The sequence below is a fragment of the Salvelinus namaycush genome, chromosome 5 (assembly GCF_016432855.1).
Source record: "Salvelinus namaycush isolate Seneca chromosome 5, SaNama_1.0, whole genome shotgun sequence".
NCBI classification, from domain to species: Eukaryota; Metazoa; Chordata; class Actinopteri; order Salmoniformes; family Salmonidae; genus Salvelinus; species Salvelinus namaycush.
The window spans coordinates 64,306,606-64,327,515 of record NC_052311.1 but is presented as its reverse complement, the minus strand read 5'-3'; the positions used below and the strand labels follow the sequence as shown (position 1 = coordinate 64,327,515).

General features: G+C 44.2%; 1 protein-coding gene across 1 annotated transcript; it reads left to right on the top strand.

The window, feature by feature from the left end:
* The first annotated feature begins 345 nt into the window (after positions 1-345).
* Positions 346-16,865, top strand: LOC120048712 (complement C1r subcomponent-like). Its single transcript, XM_038994875.1, has 9 exons — positions 346-471; positions 727-911; positions 1,063-1,137; positions 1,268-1,458; positions 1,618-1,835; positions 1,997-2,358; positions 13,649-13,860; positions 14,125-14,342; positions 16,371-16,865. Exons 1-9 carry the CDS (start codon positions 446-448, stop codon positions 16,723-16,725), a joined length of 1,842 nt encoding a protein of 613 aa, XP_038850803.1. The 5' UTR covers positions 346-445; the 3' UTR covers positions 16,726-16,865.
* Positions 16,866-20,910: the final 4,045 nt, after the last annotated feature.

The following is a 20,910-nucleotide window of genomic DNA, read 5'->3' as shown; positions in this document are numbered from 1 at the left end:
GGCAACAGGCTGATTGTTCGGCTATTTGAGCCAGTAAATGGGGCTTTACTATTCTTAAGTAGCGGAATGACTTTTGCTTCCCTCCAGGCCTGAGGGCACACACTTTCTAGTAGGCTTAAATTGAAGATATGGCACTTTGTGACAACTGCTGCTCTATGGATACATTTGATTGTTAATTTTTCTCATCTCATCTGTCCGTCTCTGTTGTCTTTATTCTTGTTTCCGCCACTCTGTCAATCTACTTAGTTTGTCGATATCTTTCTGGGCCAAGTCAAACAGAGACGTTTTTTAACAGGACTTTTAGACTCTTTAGTCAAACTCCCCACTAAAACAAACAGTCAGCTCCAGTACCTGGAAGGCTGAGAGGCTGTGATATACAGAGTGAGGTAATCAGGTTTTACACAGCAGGTTCATTCACCATAGTCTCTCCTGTCCAATCACAGTCATGGACTGGGTCTATTCAACACTCTGGTGAGTCTACTGATGTTGTTTCTATGGTTGTTTATGGCTAATTTTCCATGTCTCCCCTGCTTGGATTCAAGCTGTTGTAATATTATTAAACAGACGTTCAGTTACAGTGATTTACACCCATATTAAGTATGAATTATGAGATCATGACTAATCAGTTATCAAAATACTTTTTGTACGGGATGTCTCAACATGATTATTTTATGATCAGACACACTTAGTCTCAAATCTCCCCTTCCCCATATACTGTGTGTCCAGGCTGCTGGGTGTGTCTGTGTGTGAGTTTTGGGTTCCAGTCTCTTCTGCAGTGATTGGCTGTGGGGAACCTGAACCGTTGCTGAATGGAAGGGTGGCATTCATATTTGGCTCTCAGAACCAGCACCTCTCAGTCATTCAGTACCACTGCAATGAGCAGTTCTACAGTCTTCCTGAAGGACATAACGGTGAGACTAAAATCATCCTTATATTCTTCACTAGAGTGACATCTGTTTTCAACCTGCAGGTCTCTAATCTTTTGTAAATTAAACAACTACAACTATTCAATGCCTAATGCATGTATCGTGTAATGACATCTCTGTCACGCATGTTTACCAGGAAACTTCACATGCTCATCAGACGGACAGTGGAAAGACCGCCTGAACAGCTCACTGATTCCTCAATGTATCCCAGGTAACTCACAGTTTCACCCTTGAGTGTGTGTTTGTGTGTGTGTACTGTGTATTGTATGTTTTCTCTCCCTGTGTGTATCTACAGTCAGTCTGTCCCTGGATGACCAGTAAGGGTCTCTGTCTGTCCATAGTGTGTGGTCGTCCTACAGTGAACCTCCCAGGATTTGGAAGGATTTTGGGGGGAAAGCCAGCTCCAGCTGGATCCTTCCCCTGGCAGGTGTTGCTGATAGTAAATGGTAGAGGAGGAGGGATAGTGATCGGGGACCGCTGGATCATGACTGCAGCACATGTCCTGGGTCAATTTCCCATGCGGTTTCCTATGGTGAGGTGTGTGTGTTAATGAACAGAAACATGGGTTATCTTTCTGACTTGACTCATCTGTTTCTGTGCTAGATATATGATATGATACAATGGAAAAAATATCTGTCTGACTGCTGTTTAAGTGTATATCTTAAGTGTGATTAATTTACCCTGTCCAAAGGTATATGTTGGACACAACAATGTGGAAAACCTCCTCCAGTCTCCTACTCTTGAGGTCGCCTCAGTCCATATTCACCCTGAATACAACAATGTAGATTATGTAAACTATGACCATGACATCGCCCTGATCCATCTCAAACATCCAATCACATTCAACGCTCATATCATGCCACTGTGTCTGCCACCAAAGGATGCTAAATACCCGACTTGGCGGAATGGGTAAGCGTAGGTTTTATGTCTAAAACAGTCAGCTGCAAATATCTGCATGTTAATCTTTTACTCAATTTGTGCATATTTTCAGATTTTCGTATTGATTGTTAAAATTGTTGAGTCGCACAACAGCTTATGTCTATTCCGTTCTCTCTTTCTCTCTGCTTCAGCTTAATTTCAGGATTTGGCCTGAAAGAAAATGAAATGTCTACCAATAACCTCATGTATGTTCCTCTACCTGTGGTAAACCAGACAATCTGTAGAAATTCTATTGACAGAGTGAGAATGGAAAAGAATCTCAGTCTAACAGACAACATGTTCTGTGCTGGGAATTCTGAGGGAGGCAAGGACTCCTGTAGAGGAGACAGTGGAGGAGCGTACGTCCTGAAGGAGGGTAATTATTTCTGGGCAGCAGGGATCGTCAGCTGGGGGATTAACTGTGGAGAGCCTGGTAAATATGGGGTCTACACCCGTGTGGCTAACTACGTAGACTGGATCAAGAAGACCATAGAGGAGGAAGAGCAAAAAACAAGTGAGAAACATTCTAAAATATAACTATTATGTGTTTGTGTGTTTTGTTGTTTTGTGCATGTGCATGTGCTCAACCCAAGATGGCGTAGCAGTGCAGACGTGGTTTGTCGTCCTCTCGTTTACTTTTTGTATTTTTCATCTTTTTTGTATATATTTCAATTTATTTTTCAATCTCTTTTCCATTTTTTTATTAAATATACCTTCCGGTAACCCGCTTCACTTAATGTGACACGGATCCGCAATAAAAAAACAACAACCTTATAGCCAAAACTTTCATCAGAAGCCAGCCATCAGAAGCTAACTAGCTATTTAGTCATTGTTAGCCACTGCTAGCGGCCTTTACCCTCTGCACAGTCACCAGCCATTTTTTAGCCTGGATAAAACCTGCCAGCCTTGGACTGTTTTTCTCCAACGCCGGATTCCTGCCGTAAACCCTGGACCATTACTCCTGGTCATCACAGCTAGCTAGCTGCCACCGAGTGACCCAGCCCCGAAGCTAGCGCTGAGCCAGGCGCATCTCCCGGCTAGAAAACGAAATTACTACAACTACAATACCTCTTTCGCCATCTGGCCCGGTCCCTTCGTCGACACGGCGCCCCGCCGTACCACCACGACTGGTCCGCAGACATAATTCCATCCGCTGTACCCTCAATCGGCCTTTGCCGGACTACTTACCCCGGCCTGCTAACTTTAAAGGCCGTGTCTCCCGCGTACCAGCGTAGTAACGACTACGAATTCCCTGCTCCATCTATTGCAGTTCACTGGACCCTATGATCACTTGGCTACATAGCTGATGCCAGTTGGACCGTTCATTTGTCACGGTACTCCATTTTGTTTATTTTTGGTTTGTTTATCTGTCGGCCCTAGCCCCGAACTCAGGCCCTGTGTGTAGTTAACCGACCCTCTCTGCCCATTCATCGCCATTTTACCTGTTGTTGTTGTCTTAGCTGATTAGCTGTTGTTGTCTTACCCGTTGTTGTCTTAGCTAGCTCTCCCAATCAACACATGTGATTGCTTTATGCCTCGCTTTATGTCTCTCTCAAATGTCAATATGCCTTGTATATTGTTGTTTAGGATAGTTATCATTGTTTTAGTTTACAGTGGAGCCCCTAGCCCCAATCTACATGCCTCAGATTCTGCCTCCTTTGTCCCACCTCCCACACATGCGGTAAACTCACCCAGTATAACCAGCACGTCCAGAGATGTAACCTCTCTTATCACCACTCAGTGCCTGGGATTACCTCCACTGTACCCGCACCCCACCATAGCCCTGTCTGCACATTATGCCCTGAATCTATTCTACCACGCCCAGAAATCTGCTCCTTTTATTCTCTGTCCCCAACGCACTAGACAACCAGTTTTGATAGCCTTTAGCCGTACCCTCATCCTACTCCTCCTCTGTTCCTCGGGTGATGTGGAGGTTAACCCAGGGCCTGCATGTCCCCAGGCACTCTCATTTGTTGACTTCTGTAATTGAAAAAGCCTTGGTTTCATGCATGTTAACATCAGAAGCCTCCTCCCTAAGTTTGTTTTACTCACTGCTTTAGCACACTCCGCCAACCCTGATGTCCTTGCCGTGTCTGAATCCTGGTTTAGGAAGGCCACCAAAAATGCTGAAATTTCCATACCCAGCTACAACATTTTCCATCAAGATAGAACTGCCATAGGGGAGGAGTTTCAATCTACTGCAGAGATAGCCTGCAAAGTTCTGTCATACTTTCCAGGTCTATGCCCAAACAGTTCGAACTTCTAATTTTAAAAATGAATCTCTCCAGAAACAAGTCTCTCACTGTTGCCGCCTGTTATAGACCCCCCTCAGCTCCCAGCTGTGCCCTGGACACCATATGTGAAGTGATTGCCCCTCATCTATCTTCAGAGTTCGTTCTGTAGGCGACCTAAACTGGGATATGCTTAACACCCCAGCAGTCCTACAATCTAAGCTAGATGCCCTCAATCTCACACAAATCATAAAGGAACCCACCAGGTACAACCCTAAATCCGTAAACATGGGCACCCTCATAGATATTATCCTGACCAACTTGCCCTCCAAATACACCTCTGCTGTTTTCAATCAGGATCTCAGCGATCACTGCCTCCTTGCCTGCATCCGCCATGGGTCCGCGGTCAAACGACCACCCCTCATCACTGTCAAACGCTCCCTAAAACACTTCTGCGAGCAGGCCTTTCTAATCAACCTGGCCCGGGTATCCTTGAAGGATATTGACCTCATTCCGTAGAACTAAGAACAGATATAGCCCTTGGTTCACTCCAGACCTGACTGCCCTTGACCAGCACAAAAACATCCTGTGGCGGACTACAATAGCATCGAATAGTCCCCGCGACATGCAACTGTTCAGGGAAGTCAGGAACCAATACACGCAGTCAGTCAGGAAAGCAAAGGCTAGCTTTTTCTAACAGAAATTTGCATCCTGTAGCTCTAACTCCAAAAAGTTTAGGGACACTGTAAAGTCCATGGAGAACAAGAGCACCTCCTCCCAGCTGCCCACTGCACTGAGGCAAGGAAACACTGTCACCACCGATAAATCCATGATAATCGAAAATTTCAATAAGCATTTCTCTACGGCTGGCCATGCTTTCCTCCTGGCTACCCCAACCCCGGCCAACAGCTCTGCCCCCTCCCTCCCCCCGCAACTACTTGCCCGAGCCTCCCCAGCTTCTCTTTCACCCAAATCCAGATAGCAGATGTTCTGAAAGAGCTGCAAAACCTGGACCCGTACAAATCAGCTGGGCTAGACAATTGTGGACTCTCTCTTTCTTAAACTATCCGCCACCATTGTTGCAACCCCTATTACCAGTCTGTTCAACCTCTCTTACGTATCGTCCGAGATCCTTAAAGATTGGAAAGCTTCGCGGTCATCCACATCTTCAAAGGAGGTGACACTCTAGACTCAAACTGTTATAGACCTATATCCATCCTGCCCTGCCTTTCTAAAGTCTTCGAAAGCCAAGTTAATGTTAGTGATCCCTTTAGCGGGATCGATTTGACAACATCCAGTGAAATTGCAGAGCACCAAATTCAAACTAGAGAAATATCATTATTCAAGATTCACGAAAATATAAGTGTAATACATCAAAATGAAGCTTAACTTCTACTTGGTACTCATCCCGGATCCGGGAGCATCCTCATCAGTAAAAAGCTGACTAGCATAGCCTAGCATAGCGCCACAAGTAAATACTAGCATATAAATATCATGAAATCACAAGTCCAATACAGCAAATGAAAGATACACATCTTGTGAATCCAGCCATCATTTCCGATTTTTTAAATGTTTTACAGCGAAAACACAATATGTATTTCTATTAGCTAACCACAATAGCCAAAGACTCAACCGCATATTTTCACAATTTTTTTACCGTATAGGTAGCTATCACAAAACTGACCAAATAGAGATATAATTAGTCACTAACCAAGAAACAACTTCATCAGATGACAGTCTTACAACATGTTATACAATAAATCTATGTTTTGTTCGAAAATGTGCATATTTGAGGTATAAAATCATAGTTTTACATTGCAGATACAATCACAAATAGCACCGAAGCAGCAAGAATAATTACAGAGAGCAACGTGAAATACCTAAATACTCATCATAAAACATTTATGAAAAATACATGGTGTACAGCAAATGAAAGATAAACATCTTATGAATCCAGCCAATATTTCAGATTTTTTAAGTGTTTTACAGCAAAAACACAATATAGCATTATATTAGCTTACCACAATAGCCAAACACACAACCGCATTCATTCACCGCAAAGGTAGCGATCGCAAAAAAACAGCAAAAGATATACAATTATTCACTAACCTTGACAAACTTCATCAGATGACAGTCCTATAACATCAGGTTATACAATACACTTATGTTTTGTTCAAAAATGTGCATATTTAGAGCTGAAATCCGTGGTTATACATTGTGAAAATGTAGCAACTTTTTCCCAGAATCTCCGGATATATTTCTGACACTCACCTAATCTGACCAAATAACTCATCATAAACTTTACTAAAAAATACATGTTGGATAGCAAATGAAAGATACACTAGTTCTTAATGCAATCGCCGTGTTAGATTTTTAAAAATAACTTTACCATAACAAACAGCTTACGTTATAGCGAGACAGCGCCCGCAATAAGGGCGGAAAATAGAACTAAACATTTTCCACAGAAATACGAAATAACATCATAAATGGTTCCTACTTTTGCTGAGCTTCCATCAGAATCTTGTACAAGGAGTCCTTGGTCCAGAATAATCGTTGTTTGGTTTTAGAATGTCCTCTTCTCCTGTCGAATTAGCAACCATAGCTAGCCATGTGGCGCAAACGTGCCCAACTTCACCTCACGCAAAGAAAAGAAAATTCCAAAACTCGCAATTAACATTCAATAAACTGATACAACTCGGTTGAAAAAAACTACTTTATGATGTTTTTATCACATCTATCAAATAAAATCAGAGCCGGAGATATCTACCGTGTATACCGAAAGCTTTTCAGAAGGCAATCTGGGGTTCCTTCTCGCGCCTTCGAAGACAATGACATTTCCAGACACGTCATTCCAAAAGCTCTTGTTCGACCTCAGATCAAGCTAGACACCCCATTCCACCTCCCACTGCCTGTTGACATCTAGTGGAAGGCGTATGAAGTGCATATATATCCATAGATTTCAAGCAAATGAATAGGAAGGCCCTGGAACAGAGCATCGATTTCAGATTTTTCACTTCCTGTCAGGAAGTTTGCTGCAAAATGAGTTCTGTTTTACTCACAGATATAATTCAAACGGTTTTAGAAACTTGAGAGTGTTTTCTATCCAATAGTAGTAATAATATGCATATTGTACGAGCTAGAATAGAGTACAAGGCAGTTTAATTTGGGCACGATTTTTTACAAAGTGAAAACAGCGCCCCCCTATTGAGAAAAGTTCTTGTTAATCCAGCCGCAGTGTCATATTTCAAAAAGGCTTTACGGCGAAAGCAGACCATGTGATTATCTGAGGACAGCGCCACGCATACAAACACATGAAAATCGTTTTCAACCAGGCAGGTGGTGACACAAAAGTCAGAAATAACGATATAATAAATGCCTTACCTTTGAAGATCTTCTTCTGTTGGCACTCCAAAATGTCCCAGAAACATCACAAATGGTCCTGTTGTTCTATAATGTCCTTCTTTATATCCCCAAAATGTCCATTTATTTGGCACGTTTGATTCAGAAATACACTGGTTCCAACTCGCCCAACATGACTAGAAAGTATCTAATAAGTTACCTGTAAACTTGGTCCAAACATTTCAAACAACGTGTCACGTTCTGACCTTTATTTCCTTTGTTTTGTCTTTATTTAGTATGGTCAGGGCGTGAGTTGGGGTGGGCAGTCTATGTGTGTTTTTCTATGTTGGGGTTTTGTGTTCGGCCTGGTATGATTCTCAATCAGAGGCAGCTGTCAATCGTTGTCCCTGATTGAGAATCATACTTAGGTAGCCTGGGTTTCACTGTTGGTTTGTGGGTGTTTGTTTCCTGTGTCTTTGTGTATGTCACCAGACAGGACTGTTTCGTTTCGGTTTATTCTCGTTTATCGTTATTTTGTTGTTTTGTTCGAGTATTTCGGTTTTCATTAAAAGGAATATGAATACTCACCACGCTGCAGTTTGGTCCCCCTCTCTTTCTCCTAACGACGAGCGTTACAGAAACACCCACCACAAAAGGACCAAGCAGCGTGGTAACGGGCAGCAGCAGCGATGTCAGGACTCCTGGACATGGGAAGACGTTTTGGACAGCAAGGGTTGCTACACATGGGAGGAGATCCTGGCTGGAAGGGATCGCCTCCCATGGGAACAGGTGGAGGCAGCTAGGAGAGCAGAGGCAGCCGGAGAGAGGAGCCAGCGATATGAGGAGGAAGCACGGCAGCGTGACAGGTACGAGAGGCAGGGCTCACGGGGAGTGTGGCTAAGCCAGGTAGCAGACCTGAGCTCACTCCTCGTGCTTATTATAAGCAGCGCGTTACTGGTCAGGCACCGTGTTATGCGGTTAAGCGCACGGTGTCGCCAGTACGTGCCCATAGCCCGGTGCGCTATAGGGCAGCCCCCCGAAAGTGTCATGCAAGTGTGGGCATCCAGCCAGGGCGTATTGTGCCTGCTCAGCGTGTCTGGTCTCCGGTACGCCGTTTCGGTCCAGGGTATCCTGCGCCGGCTCTGCGTGCTGTGTCTCCGGGGCGCTTGGAGGGTGCAGTGCGTCCTATGCCTGCGCTCCGCTCGTACCGGCCAAATGTGGGAGTGGAGCCTAAGGGAGAGGTGCGCGTAGTAGGCACTAGATCTCCAGTGCTTACCCACAGCCCGGTTTAACCTGTGCCTGCACTCTGGAGGGTCCGGGCTAGAGTAGTTATCCAGCCTGGGGGAGTGGTGCCAAGGCTGCGCACCAGAGCTCCAGTGCTCCCCCACAGCCCGGTCCTTCAGGTGCCTCCTCCTAACACCAAGCCTCCTGTAGGTCTCCCCAGCCTGGTGGGTCCTGTGGCAGCCCCACGCACCAGGCTGTCTCTCCGTCTCCTCCCTACAGAGCTGCCCGTCTGTCCAGCGCCGCCTGAGCTGCCCGTCTGTCCAGCGCCGCCTGAGCTGCCCGTCTGTCCAGCGCCGCCTGAGCTGCCCGTCTGTCCAGCGCCGCCTGAGCTGCCCGTCTGTCCAGTGCCTCCTGAGCTGCCCGTCTGTCCAGCGCCGCCTGAGCTGCCCGAGCCATCAGTCAGCCAGGAGCTGCCCGAGCCGTCAGTCAGCCAGGAGCTGCCCGAGCCGTCAGTCAGCCAGGAGCTGCCCGAGCCGTCAGTCAGCCAGGAGCTGCCAGAGCCGTCAGCCAGCCAGGAGCTGCCAGAGCCGTCAGTCAGCCAGGAGCTGCCAGAGCCGTCAGTCTGCCAGGAGCTGCCAGAGCTGCCTGTCACGCCGGCGATGCCGGAGTCGTCCTTCACTCCAGTGCTGCCGGAATCTCCCGTCCATTTGGGACCCATGGCTAGGGTCCCCAGTCGGAGGTCGGCGGCAAGGATCGCCGCTCGTAAGAGGCCACGGGGGCGGTTGAGGCGGACAAAAACTATGGTGAAGTGGGGTCCACGTCCCGCGCCAGAGCCGCCACCGCGGACAGACCCAGACCCTCCCAGACCCTCCCCTATAGGTTCAGGTTTTGCGGCCGGAGTCCGCACCTTTGGGGGGGGGGGGTACTGTTACGTTCTGACCTTTATTTCCTTTGTTTTGTCTTTATTTAGTATGGTCAGGGCGTGAGTTGGGGTGGGCAGTCTATGTGTGTTTTTCTATGTTGGGGTTTTGTGTTCGGCCTGGTATGATTCTCAATCAGAGGCAGCTGTCAATCGTTGTCCCTGATTGAGAATCATACTTAGGTAGCCTGGGTTTCACTGTTGGTTTGTGGGTGTTTGTTTCCCGTGTCTTTGTGTATGTCACCAGACAGGACTGTTTCGTTTCGGTTTATTCTCGTTTATCGTTATTTTGTTGTTTTGTTCGAGTATTTCGGTTTTCATTAAAAGGAATATGAATACTCACCACGCTGCAGTTTGGTCCCCCTCTCTTTCTCCTAACGACGAGCGTTACACAACGTTCCTAATCCAACCTCAGATATCCTAAAATGTAAATAATCGATAAAATTTAAGACGGGATAAACTGTTTCCAATACCGGATAAAAACAAAGTGAAGCGCGTTCCAGTTCACGCGCACCAAACAGTAGAATCCATCTGGAGTGACACTTACAAAGAACAGCCGTACTTCTTCATTTCTCAAAAGAAAAACATCAACCAATTTCTAAGACTGTTGACATCTAGTGGAAGTCATAGGAACTGCAACCAGGTTCCTATTAAATAGGGCTTTCAATAGAAACTAATGGGAAATACTATGACCTAATTTTTTCCCCCCGTGGATGGTTTGTCCTTGGGGTTTCGCCTGCCAAATCAGTTCTGTTATACTCACAGACATTATTTTAACAGTTTTAGAAGAGTGTTTTCTATCCAAATCTATTATATGCATATCCTGGCTTCTGGGCCTGAGTAACAGGCAGTTTACTTTGGGCACGCTTTTCATCCGGACGTGAAAATACCGCCCCCTATCCCTAAGAAGTTAATAAACAGATCACTTACCATTTCGAATCCCATCGTACCTTCTCCGCTGTGCAATCCGGTTTCCGAGCTGGTCACGGGTGCACATCAGCCACGCTCAAGGTACTAAACAGTATCATAACCACCATCGATAAAAGACAGTACTGTGCAGCCGTCTTCATCAACCTGGCCAAGGCTTTCGACTCTGTCAATCACCGTGTTCTTATCGGCAGACTCAATAGCCTTGGTTTCTCAAACGACTGCCTCGCCTGGTTCACCAACTACTTTGCAGACAGAGTTCAGTGTGTCAAATCGGAGGGCCTGTTGTCCGGACCTCTGGCAGTCTCTATGGGGGTGCCACAGGGTTCAATTCTCGGGCCGACTCTTTTCTCTGTATATATCAATGATGTTACTCTTGCTGCGGGTGATTCCCTGATCCACCTCTACGCAGACGACACCATTCTGTATACATCTGGCCCTTCTTTGGACACTGTGTTAACTAACCTCCAAACGAGCTTCAATGCCATACAACACTCCTCCGTGGCCTCCAACTGCTCTTAAACGTTAGCAAAACCAAATGTATGCTTTTCAACATTTCGCTGCCGGCACCCGCCCGCCCGACTAGCATCACTACCCTGGACGGTTCTGACCTAGAATATGTGGACAACTACAAATACCTAGGTGTCTGGCTAGACTGTAAACTCTCCTTCCAGACTCATATTAAACATCTCCAATCCAAAATTAAATCTAGAATCGGCTTTCTAATTCGCAACAAAGCCTCCTTCACTCACGCCGCCAAACTTACCCTAGTAAAACTGACTATCCTACCGATCCTCGACTTCGGTGATGTCATCTACCAAATAGCTTCCAACACTCTACTCAGAAAACTGAATGCAGTCTATCACAGTGCCATCCGTTTTGTTACCAAAGCGCCTTATACCACCCACCACTGCGACCTGTAGGCTGTCGTCGGCTGGCCCTCGCTACATATTCATCGCCAGACCCACTGGCTCCAGGTCATCTATAAATCTATGCTAGGTAAAGCTCCGCCTTATCTCAGCTCACTGGTCACGATAACAACACCCACCCGTAGGACGCGCTCCAGCAGGTATATCTCACTGGTCAGCCCCAAAGCCAACACCTGCTTTGACCGCCTTTCCTTACAGTTCTCTGCTGCCAGTGACCGGAACGAATTGCAAAAATCGCTGAAGCAGGAGACTCTTATTTCCCTCATTAACTTTAAACATCAGCTATCTGAGCAGCTAACCGATCGCTGCAGCTGTACATAGTCTATCTGTAAATAGCCCACCCAATCTACCTACCTCATCGCCATATTGTTTTTATTTACTTTTCTGCTCTTTTGCACACCAGTATCTCTACTTGCACATCATCATCTGCTCATTTATCACTCCAGTGTTAATCTGCGAAACTGTAATTACTTCGCTACTATGGCCTATTTATTGCCTACCTCCTCACGCCATTTGCACACTGTATTGTCGTGTCTTTGGCTATGCCGGATTAAGCGATATGACATGCTATTCTATAAAATCCTTTCTCTGTAATTAATATTACCTGATTGAGCTAATCATGTAAATGTAATTAACTAGAAAGTCGGGGCACCACGAAAGAGTGTTTATAGAGCTGTTATCTTCCGAATAAACTCTTAAAGACCTAGTAATATTTTACATCAATAGCAGTCAATATTAATCGTCACCTTGTTTCAGTCTCATCTGAAAGTTGTAAATTCTTGGTTATCTTCACGAACCCTGGCTAACAAGTTGAATCAGCAATACAAACTTTGGTTTAATTATTCATTTACTAAATACCTAAATAATCACACAGAATTACATATACACAGAATGCAAATTATGTCATACAGAAAACGTCCCTGGTGGACGGAGCCGACATGACGGCAGGTTACACAAAGGAAAGGGGGTTGGGTTTGAGTGAAAGAGCGGGAAGACTGAGGAACAAAGGGAGAAGCTATGCTATCGCAAATACAGTATCTTATGCATTCTAAATTACCGCCCATTTGGAAAAGGAAAATGCAATAAATATTTACTCTGAGCTGCGCTTCGGTAGGTTGGTCGTAGATGCTGGCCGTGTTGGCCAAAAGAGATCTTCCTGTCCTCGGAAGAATGTCTCTGGTGTTAAATTGTATACGTTGTAGTATCGTCGTTGTGTGTTAGACTGGATACGTCGTCCGTTCTTTCCTAGCCCACGTTTACAGCGGCCGCTGCTAACTCAACGGCTAGGAGGTATCACTTCTGTAGTGAATAAGCGTTCAAAGTTCATACCATTCGCAACCAAAGCTCACGCTGAGGTTGGATTAGTTCTGTAGTTATTATCTGAATCCTTCTGACATCGGACCGTCACCCTAATGTACCCGGAACAGGAGGTTACATTTTTGTCAAGGGCTTATATAGTGGAGGGAGAGAAGGGTGTGTTTCATAGTTTATAACCAATGTCTCTTCACAGGGGCGGGCCACTGATTGAGTAGAGCTCTAACCTTATGAAAACCCAATTCTCTCATTTGGAAGCTAAAATTACATTTAATCTTTTCACAAATAGTTTCATATTTAAACATTTAAATTACACAACAATTCCATGTGAATCTGATAACTACAATGTGTAGACCTTCCCAGATACAGTTTATGTCGTCCTGTCATCAGTCATAATGTCTCAGATGACACCCGAACTGACATCATATTCATTAAGTACCAACGCATATTTTCAACTGGTTCTATTACCGAAATATGGTTCCTTTCCCCCCACTTGTTTGATGTTCCCAGACTCTCTATGTTTAACAAAGGATATTCAAGAGTCCTTCAGTAGAGTCAGAGAGAGAGGGAAGGGAGAAAGGTATTTATGGGGGGGTCATAAACCTTACCCACAGGCCAACGTCATGACAGTATATATACTTTTTTTTCTATTGTGTTATTGACTGTACGCCTGTTTATTCCATGTGTAACTCTGTGTTGTTGTTTTTGTCACACTGCTTTGCTTTATCTTGGCCAGGTCGCAGTTGTAAATGAGAACTTGTTCTCAACTGGCCTACCTGGTTAAATAAAGGTGAAATAAATAAATAAAAACAAAAACGTGCTTTGGCTGTATGCTTTTCTACAGTAATAATGGACTCAATGTGGAATATGAACTACTGCTGAGAGGAGAAGTGACATTTTGTTCTTTTCCTGATCCACCAGTCTGTGGAAGACCCTTGGTGTCTTTAGAAATACACCAGAGGATTCTGGGAGGAGAGGTAGCTCCAAAAGGAACATTTCCCTGGCAGATGCTTCTCAGTGTGGAAGGAGGGCGATCAGGAGGGATGGTCATCGGGGACAGATGGATCCTGACTGCTGCTCATGGCCTGGTGCATCAACATAACAACCAAGTCATTAAGAAGAGTGAAGTTATGGTAGTGCAATAATGATTATGGCAGTGTTTACATAATGACTAGGGCCAGGAGTTTTTTCTGATTAACTCTGGTTGAGAATTATAGGGTTATCATAGAAAAACTCCTGGCCCTACATCTGAGATGATGACAAAGATTGATGAAGGAGTGGAGAGACAATAAACATGCTTCTGAGTGCTCATAGTTGAGGAAGCTACTATTTCCACCCAGTAGTTAAATGCAGTAACTGACTGAAATTCACACCCATTTTCCTTCACTTCATAACAGGCATACGTTGGCGACAACAATGTGGAAAACCTCCTTCAGTCTCCACCTCTTGAAGTGGCCTCTCTCCATCCTCACCCTGGGTACAACAACACAGACGGGTTATCCTTCAACCACGACATTGCCATGATCAAGCTCCAGCACCCACTCACATTCAGTAGTTCCATCATGCGAGTGTGTCTGCCTGAAAAGGGTGCTGAATACTCCACTGGAAGAGTTGGGTAAGAGTTGGCTCTCCTGTACAGTAAATGTTTGATCTTTGACAGTATAGTTATTGGGCGTTCTCTATTTCTGTTTCCATTGTATTTTTTTTAAATCCTAAAACTACCTCAATGCAATGGAAATGGAAGCTATGATACTGCATTTGTCATTTCTCTCTCTCTAACCCTGTTTATACTTGGTTCTAACTTGCATCCTTTGTCCACATTCTGATTGTGCCCAAATTAGTACACAAGTGTAGACAATCAAAAGACACATTGTGATCTGATTGTGATCAGATCATCCTGCCCACTTCCGGGGGTAGTCAGACATACATTGTATCTGGATATCTTACATTTGTAGACAGATCTGGACAGAGAAATCATTTAAATCATCATCATTATTCCGCCTTCTAAAATCATTGACAGACATTGACCGATTACATCACAATGTGTCTTAGAATAAATAAATATTATTTTGGAAGAATATCTGTGTAATAATTTGAATAAAAGAAGGGACCAGGAAATTTGGTCACAATGCAGACACAGTGGATGGATAACAGACACATTTTAATAGCATGTGTAGCACAGGAGGTTGGCGGCACCTTAATCACTAAGTTAAGGACCCTGGGAATAAACACCTCCCTCTGCAACTGGATCCTGGACTTTCTGATGGGCCGCCCCCAGGTGGTAAGGGTAGGTAACAACACATCCGCCACGCTGATCCTCAACACGGGGGCTCCTCAGGGGTGCATGCTCAGTCCCCTCCTGTGCTCCCAGGTCACTCATGACTGTATGGCCAGGCACGACTCCAACACCATCATTAAGTTTGCCGATGACACAACAGTGGTAGGCCTGATCACAGAGAACGACGAGACAGCCTATAGGGAGTAGGTCAGAGACCTAGCCGTGTGGTGCCAGGATAACAACCTCTCCCTCAACGTGATCAAGACAAACAAGATGATTGTGGACTACAGGAAAAGGAGGGCCAAGCATGCCCCCATTCCCATCGACGGGGCTGTAGTGGAGCAGGTTGAGAGCTTCAAGTTCCTTGGTGTCCATATCCCCAACAAAGTATCATGGTCCAAGCACACCAAGACAGTAGTGAAGAGGGCACGACAAAACCTATTCCCCCTCAGGAGACTGAAAAGATTTGGCATGGGTCCACAGATCCTCAAAAGGTTCTACAGCTGCACCATCGAGAGCATCCGGACGGGTTGCATCACTGCCTGGTATGGCAGCTGCTCAGCCTCCAACTGCAAGGCACTACAGAGGGTAGTGCGTACGGCCCAGATAAACTTGGATTAGCTAACATAATGTGCCATTGGAACAAAGGAGTGATGGTTGCTGGTAATGGGCCTCTGTACGCCTATGTAGATATTCAATAAAGAATCTGCCGTTTCCAGCTACAATAGTAATTTACAACATTAACAATGTCTACACTGTATTTCTGATCAATTTTATGTTCTTTTAATGGACAAAAAATGTGCCTTCCTTTCAAAAACAAGGACATTTCTAAGTGACCCCAAACTTTTGAATGGTAGTGTACATGTACATATTACCTCAATTAACCGGTGCCCCAGCACATTAACTCTGTACCGGTACCCCCTGTATATAGCCTCGTTATTGTTATTTTACTGTGCTCTTTAATTATTTGTTACTTTTATTATCATTTTTGGGGGGGGTATTTTTCTTAAAACTGCATTGTTGTTTAAGGGCTTGTAAGTAAGCATTTCACTGTATTTCACTTGTATTCAGGGCATGTGACAAATAAAATGTGATTTTGATTTGATTTGAGGAGGACGGGCACGTGGTAATGGCTGGAGCGGAATCAGTGGAAAGGTATCAACAACATTAAACACATGGTTTCCATATGTTTGATGTCATTCCCTTCGCTACGTTCCAGCCATTATTATGAGCCGTCCTCCCCTCAGCAGCCTCTGGAAATGTGGGCACAATCTGAATGTAGACAAAATCAGGACAAAGGACCCATGTTAGCACCAGGTATAAACGGGGCTTCTCTCCCTTTCTCTCTCTCCCTCCCTCTCTCAGCTGGGTTTCAGGTTTTGGCCTCAAAGATGATGATGAAATGCCCAGTAACCTCAGGTATGTCCGGATTCCCCTGGTGGACCAGGTGAAGTGCAGAAGCTCTATTGATGAGGCGAGGAAGAAGAAGAGAGAAGCCCCTGATTTGACAGATGGCATGTTCTGTGCCGGGTTACCAGAGGGTGGAAAGGACACCTGTGCAGGGGATGGTGGAGGGCCGTATGTCCTGAAGTATGGGGGAGTTTTCTGGGCAGCAGGGATCGCCAGCTGGGGAATTGACTGTGGAGAGCCAGGCCAATATGGGGTCTACACCCGCGTAGCTAACTACGTAGACTGGATCAAGAAGACCATGGAGAATTGAAATTATGGCTGAAAAATTATGCAAGAAATGTTTGAGTTTGTCGAGGATAGCAGGAAATATAAAAAATAAACATTAGATATGTTTTTTATTGAATTAAGGGTTTTCTGTAACTGGAGCATATTAAATACATTTTAAGTCTGTTTTTTTTTTAAATTACATAATTGTTATTATCAACTGTATAGCTAATTTTAATACACTGAGTGTACAAAACATTAGGACACCTGCTCTTTCCATGACATACAGTGCATTTGGAAAGTATTTAGACCCCTTGACTTTTTCAAAATGTTGTTACGTTACAGCCTTATTCTAAAATGCATAACATATAATACAATTGAAGTGGGAGGTTTACATACACCTTAGCCAAATACATATAAACTCAGTTTTTCACAAATCCTGACATTTAATCCTAGTAAAAATTCCATGTCTTAGGTCAGTTAGGATCACCACTTTATTTTAAAAATGTGAAATGTCAGAATAATAGTAGAGAGAATGATTTATTTCAGCTTTTATTTCTTTCAACACATTCCCAGTGGGTCAGAAGTTTACATACACTCAATTAGTATTTGGTAGCATTGCCTTTAAATTGTTTAACTTGGGTCAAACATTTCGGGTAAACTTCCACAAGCTTCCCACAATAAGTTGGGTGAATTTTGGCCCATTCCTCCTGACAGAGCTGGTGTAACCGAGTCAGGTTTGCAGGCCTCCTTGCTCGCACACACTTTTTCAGATCTGCCTACAAATTTTCTATAGAATTGAGGTCAGGACTTTGTGATGGCCACTCCAATACCTTGACTTTGTTGTCCTTGAGCCATTTTGCCACAACTTTGGTAGTATGCTTGGGGTCAATGTCCATTTGGAAGACCCATTTGCGACCAAGCTTTAACATCCCGACTGATGTCTTGAGATGTTGCTTCAAAATATCCAAATAATTTTCTTTCCTCATGATGCCGTCTATTTTCTGAAGTGCACCAGTCCCTCCTGCAGCAAAACACCCTCACAACATGATGCTGCCACCCCCGTGCTTCACGGTTGGGATGGTGTTCTTCGGCTTGCAAGCATCCTCCTTTTTCCTCCAAACATAACGATGGTCATTATGGCCAAACGGTTCTGTTTTTGTTTCATCAGACCAGAGGACATTTCTCCAAAAAGTACGATCTTTGTCCCCATGTGCAGTTGCAAACCGTAGTCTGGCTTTTTTATGGCGGTTTTGGAGCAGTGGCTTCTTCCTTGCTGAGCGGTCTTTCAGGTTATGTCGATATAGGACTCGTTTTACTGTGGATATAGATACTTTTGTACCTGTTTCCTCCAGCATCTTCACAAGATCCTATGCTGTTGTTCTGGGATTGATTTGCACTTTTCGCACCAGAGTACGTTCATCTCTAGGAGACAGAATGTGTCTCCTTCCTGAGCGGTATGGTGGCTGCGTAGTCCCATGGTGTTTATACTTGCGTACTATTGTTTGTACAGATGAACGTGGCACCTTCAGGCATTTGGAAATTGCTCCCAAGGATGAACCGGACTTGTGGAGGTCTACAATGTTTTTTTGAGCTCTGAGCTGATTTCTTTTGATTTTCCCATGATTTCAAGCAAAGAGACACTGAGTTTGAAGGTAAGCCTTGAAATAAATCCACAGGTACACCTCCAATTGACTCAAATTATGTCAATTAGCCTATCAGAAGCTTCTAAAGCCATGACATAATTTTCTGGAATTTTGCAAGATGTTTAAAGGCACAGTCAACTTAGTGTATGTAAACTTTTGACCCACTGGAATTGTGATACAGTGAATTATAAGTGAAATAATTTGTCTCTCAACAATTGTTGGAATAATTACTTGTGTCATGCACAAAGTAGATGTCTTAACCGACTTGTCAAAACTATAGTTTGTTAACAAGAAATGTGTGAAGTGTTTGAAAAACGAGATTTAATGACTCCAACATAAGTGTATGTTAACTTCTGACTTCAACTGTATATAACTACTGCTGTATACACCTTTTCTATTAATATACTGTCCACAATGTCTACACACACCATCATACCAGACTCTGACAATGCTCCTTATAATATTTCTATATTTCTTAATTATTTTTTTAGGGGTGAGGGGGATTTGGGTGTATTGTTAGGTATTGCTTCCCTGTTGGAGCTAGGAACATACGCATTTCGCTACACCTGTGATACTATCTGCAAAATATATGTACTCAACCAATATATTTTTTTCTCGATTTGTCCATTCATCTAATTGCACTGTTACTATCCTGGAGTTATTTTGGAGTGTACGAACACGCACAGGTAGCCTACTTTTTGAAGTGATTTGTCTTTTGACAATAAGATGAAAACATCATGACTAGTTGTGCTCATGCCAAATTAATAGGTAGTAAAAAAAGTGTTAAATGACTGTTAGGCCCATTAAAAAATGTGTGCAGGTCCTGTGAAAAGAATTGAGAGCCCCTGAAAGTATAATTCACTGTCTGGAAAAGAAGGAGAAGAAAGGGTGTCACGGTAACAGAAGAGTAAAAGAGGAGGGGAGGAGCTAAAGCGCTTAGGGCCATATTGACTTCACTTCATGTATCCCTTTCAGAAGACCTCGTCTGATTAACAGAAAACCCTAGATTCCTACTAGCTACAGTAAGAAGATGCAATCCTGTTGTTTTCCTGTCTCTTATTAAGAGGCAGAGTATATGCAGGAGGCAACCACCTCCTCCGTTCCCCTCATTTTGAGATGGCCTATTTCATCATCACCACAACATTGCCTCCAACACCCACTCACATTCAGTAGTTCCATCATGCGAGTGTGTCTGCCTGCAAAGGGTGCTGAATAATCATTTGGACGAGTTGGTTAAGAATAACATAATACAGTATATCGAATTTAGCAGATGCTTTTATCCAAAGCGACTTACAGTCATGCGTGCATACATTTTTCCTATGGGTGGCCCAAGCTGGAACCGAACCCACTATCCTTGGCATTGTTAGCACCATGCTCTACCAACTGAGCCCCACAGTCTCCTGTGAGAAGGATCTTCAGACGATATTTGACAGAATGTGTCTGTATATCTTGTTATGGAAGGACTTTCTCTCACTCTCTCCTTCTCGGTTTCTATCCCAGCTGGGTTTTGGGGTTCAGTTATTCTAGTGGCAGTTATTCAGATGAGCTCAGGTATGTTCGATTCTCCCTAGTGGACCAGGAGAAGTGCAGCAACACCATTGAGGAGGCGAAAGCAAAGGGAACATCAGACCATTACTCCACATGTAGACCACACATGCTCATATTGTACAGTAGAACTCAGACAAAGAGAAGATCTAACTCTTCAGCACAGGTGAATTGCTTTAGACACCCTTGACTCTCAGACATGGGGCTCTATTTTAACAAACCCAAATGGTCAGGGCAGGCTCCAGGGAAAACTTCATAAGCGGTCGCTTAGGGCCCCTGGCCGCAAGGGGGCCCCTGACCCAAAGGAACTCAGTTGTGGTCTCAAGTTACTTTTGAGAGTTAGAATAGTAGAATGCACAAGGTGCAAGTTCGAATTTGCTTGTGCATCAGCAGTTTTCCTCTAGTTTTGTCAGTCACTGACACTCACTCAATAAGCCATGACAGATAAAAAAAACATTGAATGGTAAATTAGTCTAGCCCATTATCTAAACGTGTAGTTATCAAGGTCAAATACCGACCGGGCACACGCCAAGGGGCCTTGACCTCCAAGGGGCTCCCATTGATTTTGTTAGTCACTCTCACTCAGATATCATTAACATGGCATAAGTCATGGCAAAATGTGTAGAATTGCAGGAAATGTGTTAGAAAATTACAAAATGTTCTCTCCGCCCTATGGCAAAATGTGTACAATTGAAGGAAATTAACTTTAAAACATTTTGCCCGCTTGGTTCTCCAAATTTTGCTTAGGGCCCCCAAAAGGCTAGAGCCGGGCCTGGCAATGGTAAATTAAGTGCTGGTGGTAGCACTATAGGTTCAGGGGTGTGTTAGAAATATTTTGGCTATTTCCACAACCACAATTATGGGTGCAGTTGCTAGCGGTGGCACGAAAGGGCTGGGTTTTGATGAATCAACAAGTTGTGGGTGTGTTGAGGCTTGGCCCCTCACTGCAGTCCACATTGTTCTAGTTGCATTTCTTCAATATGGAAATACGTTGTTAAGCATAGGCTATAGTACTCACACTGATATAGGGGCTATGCCTA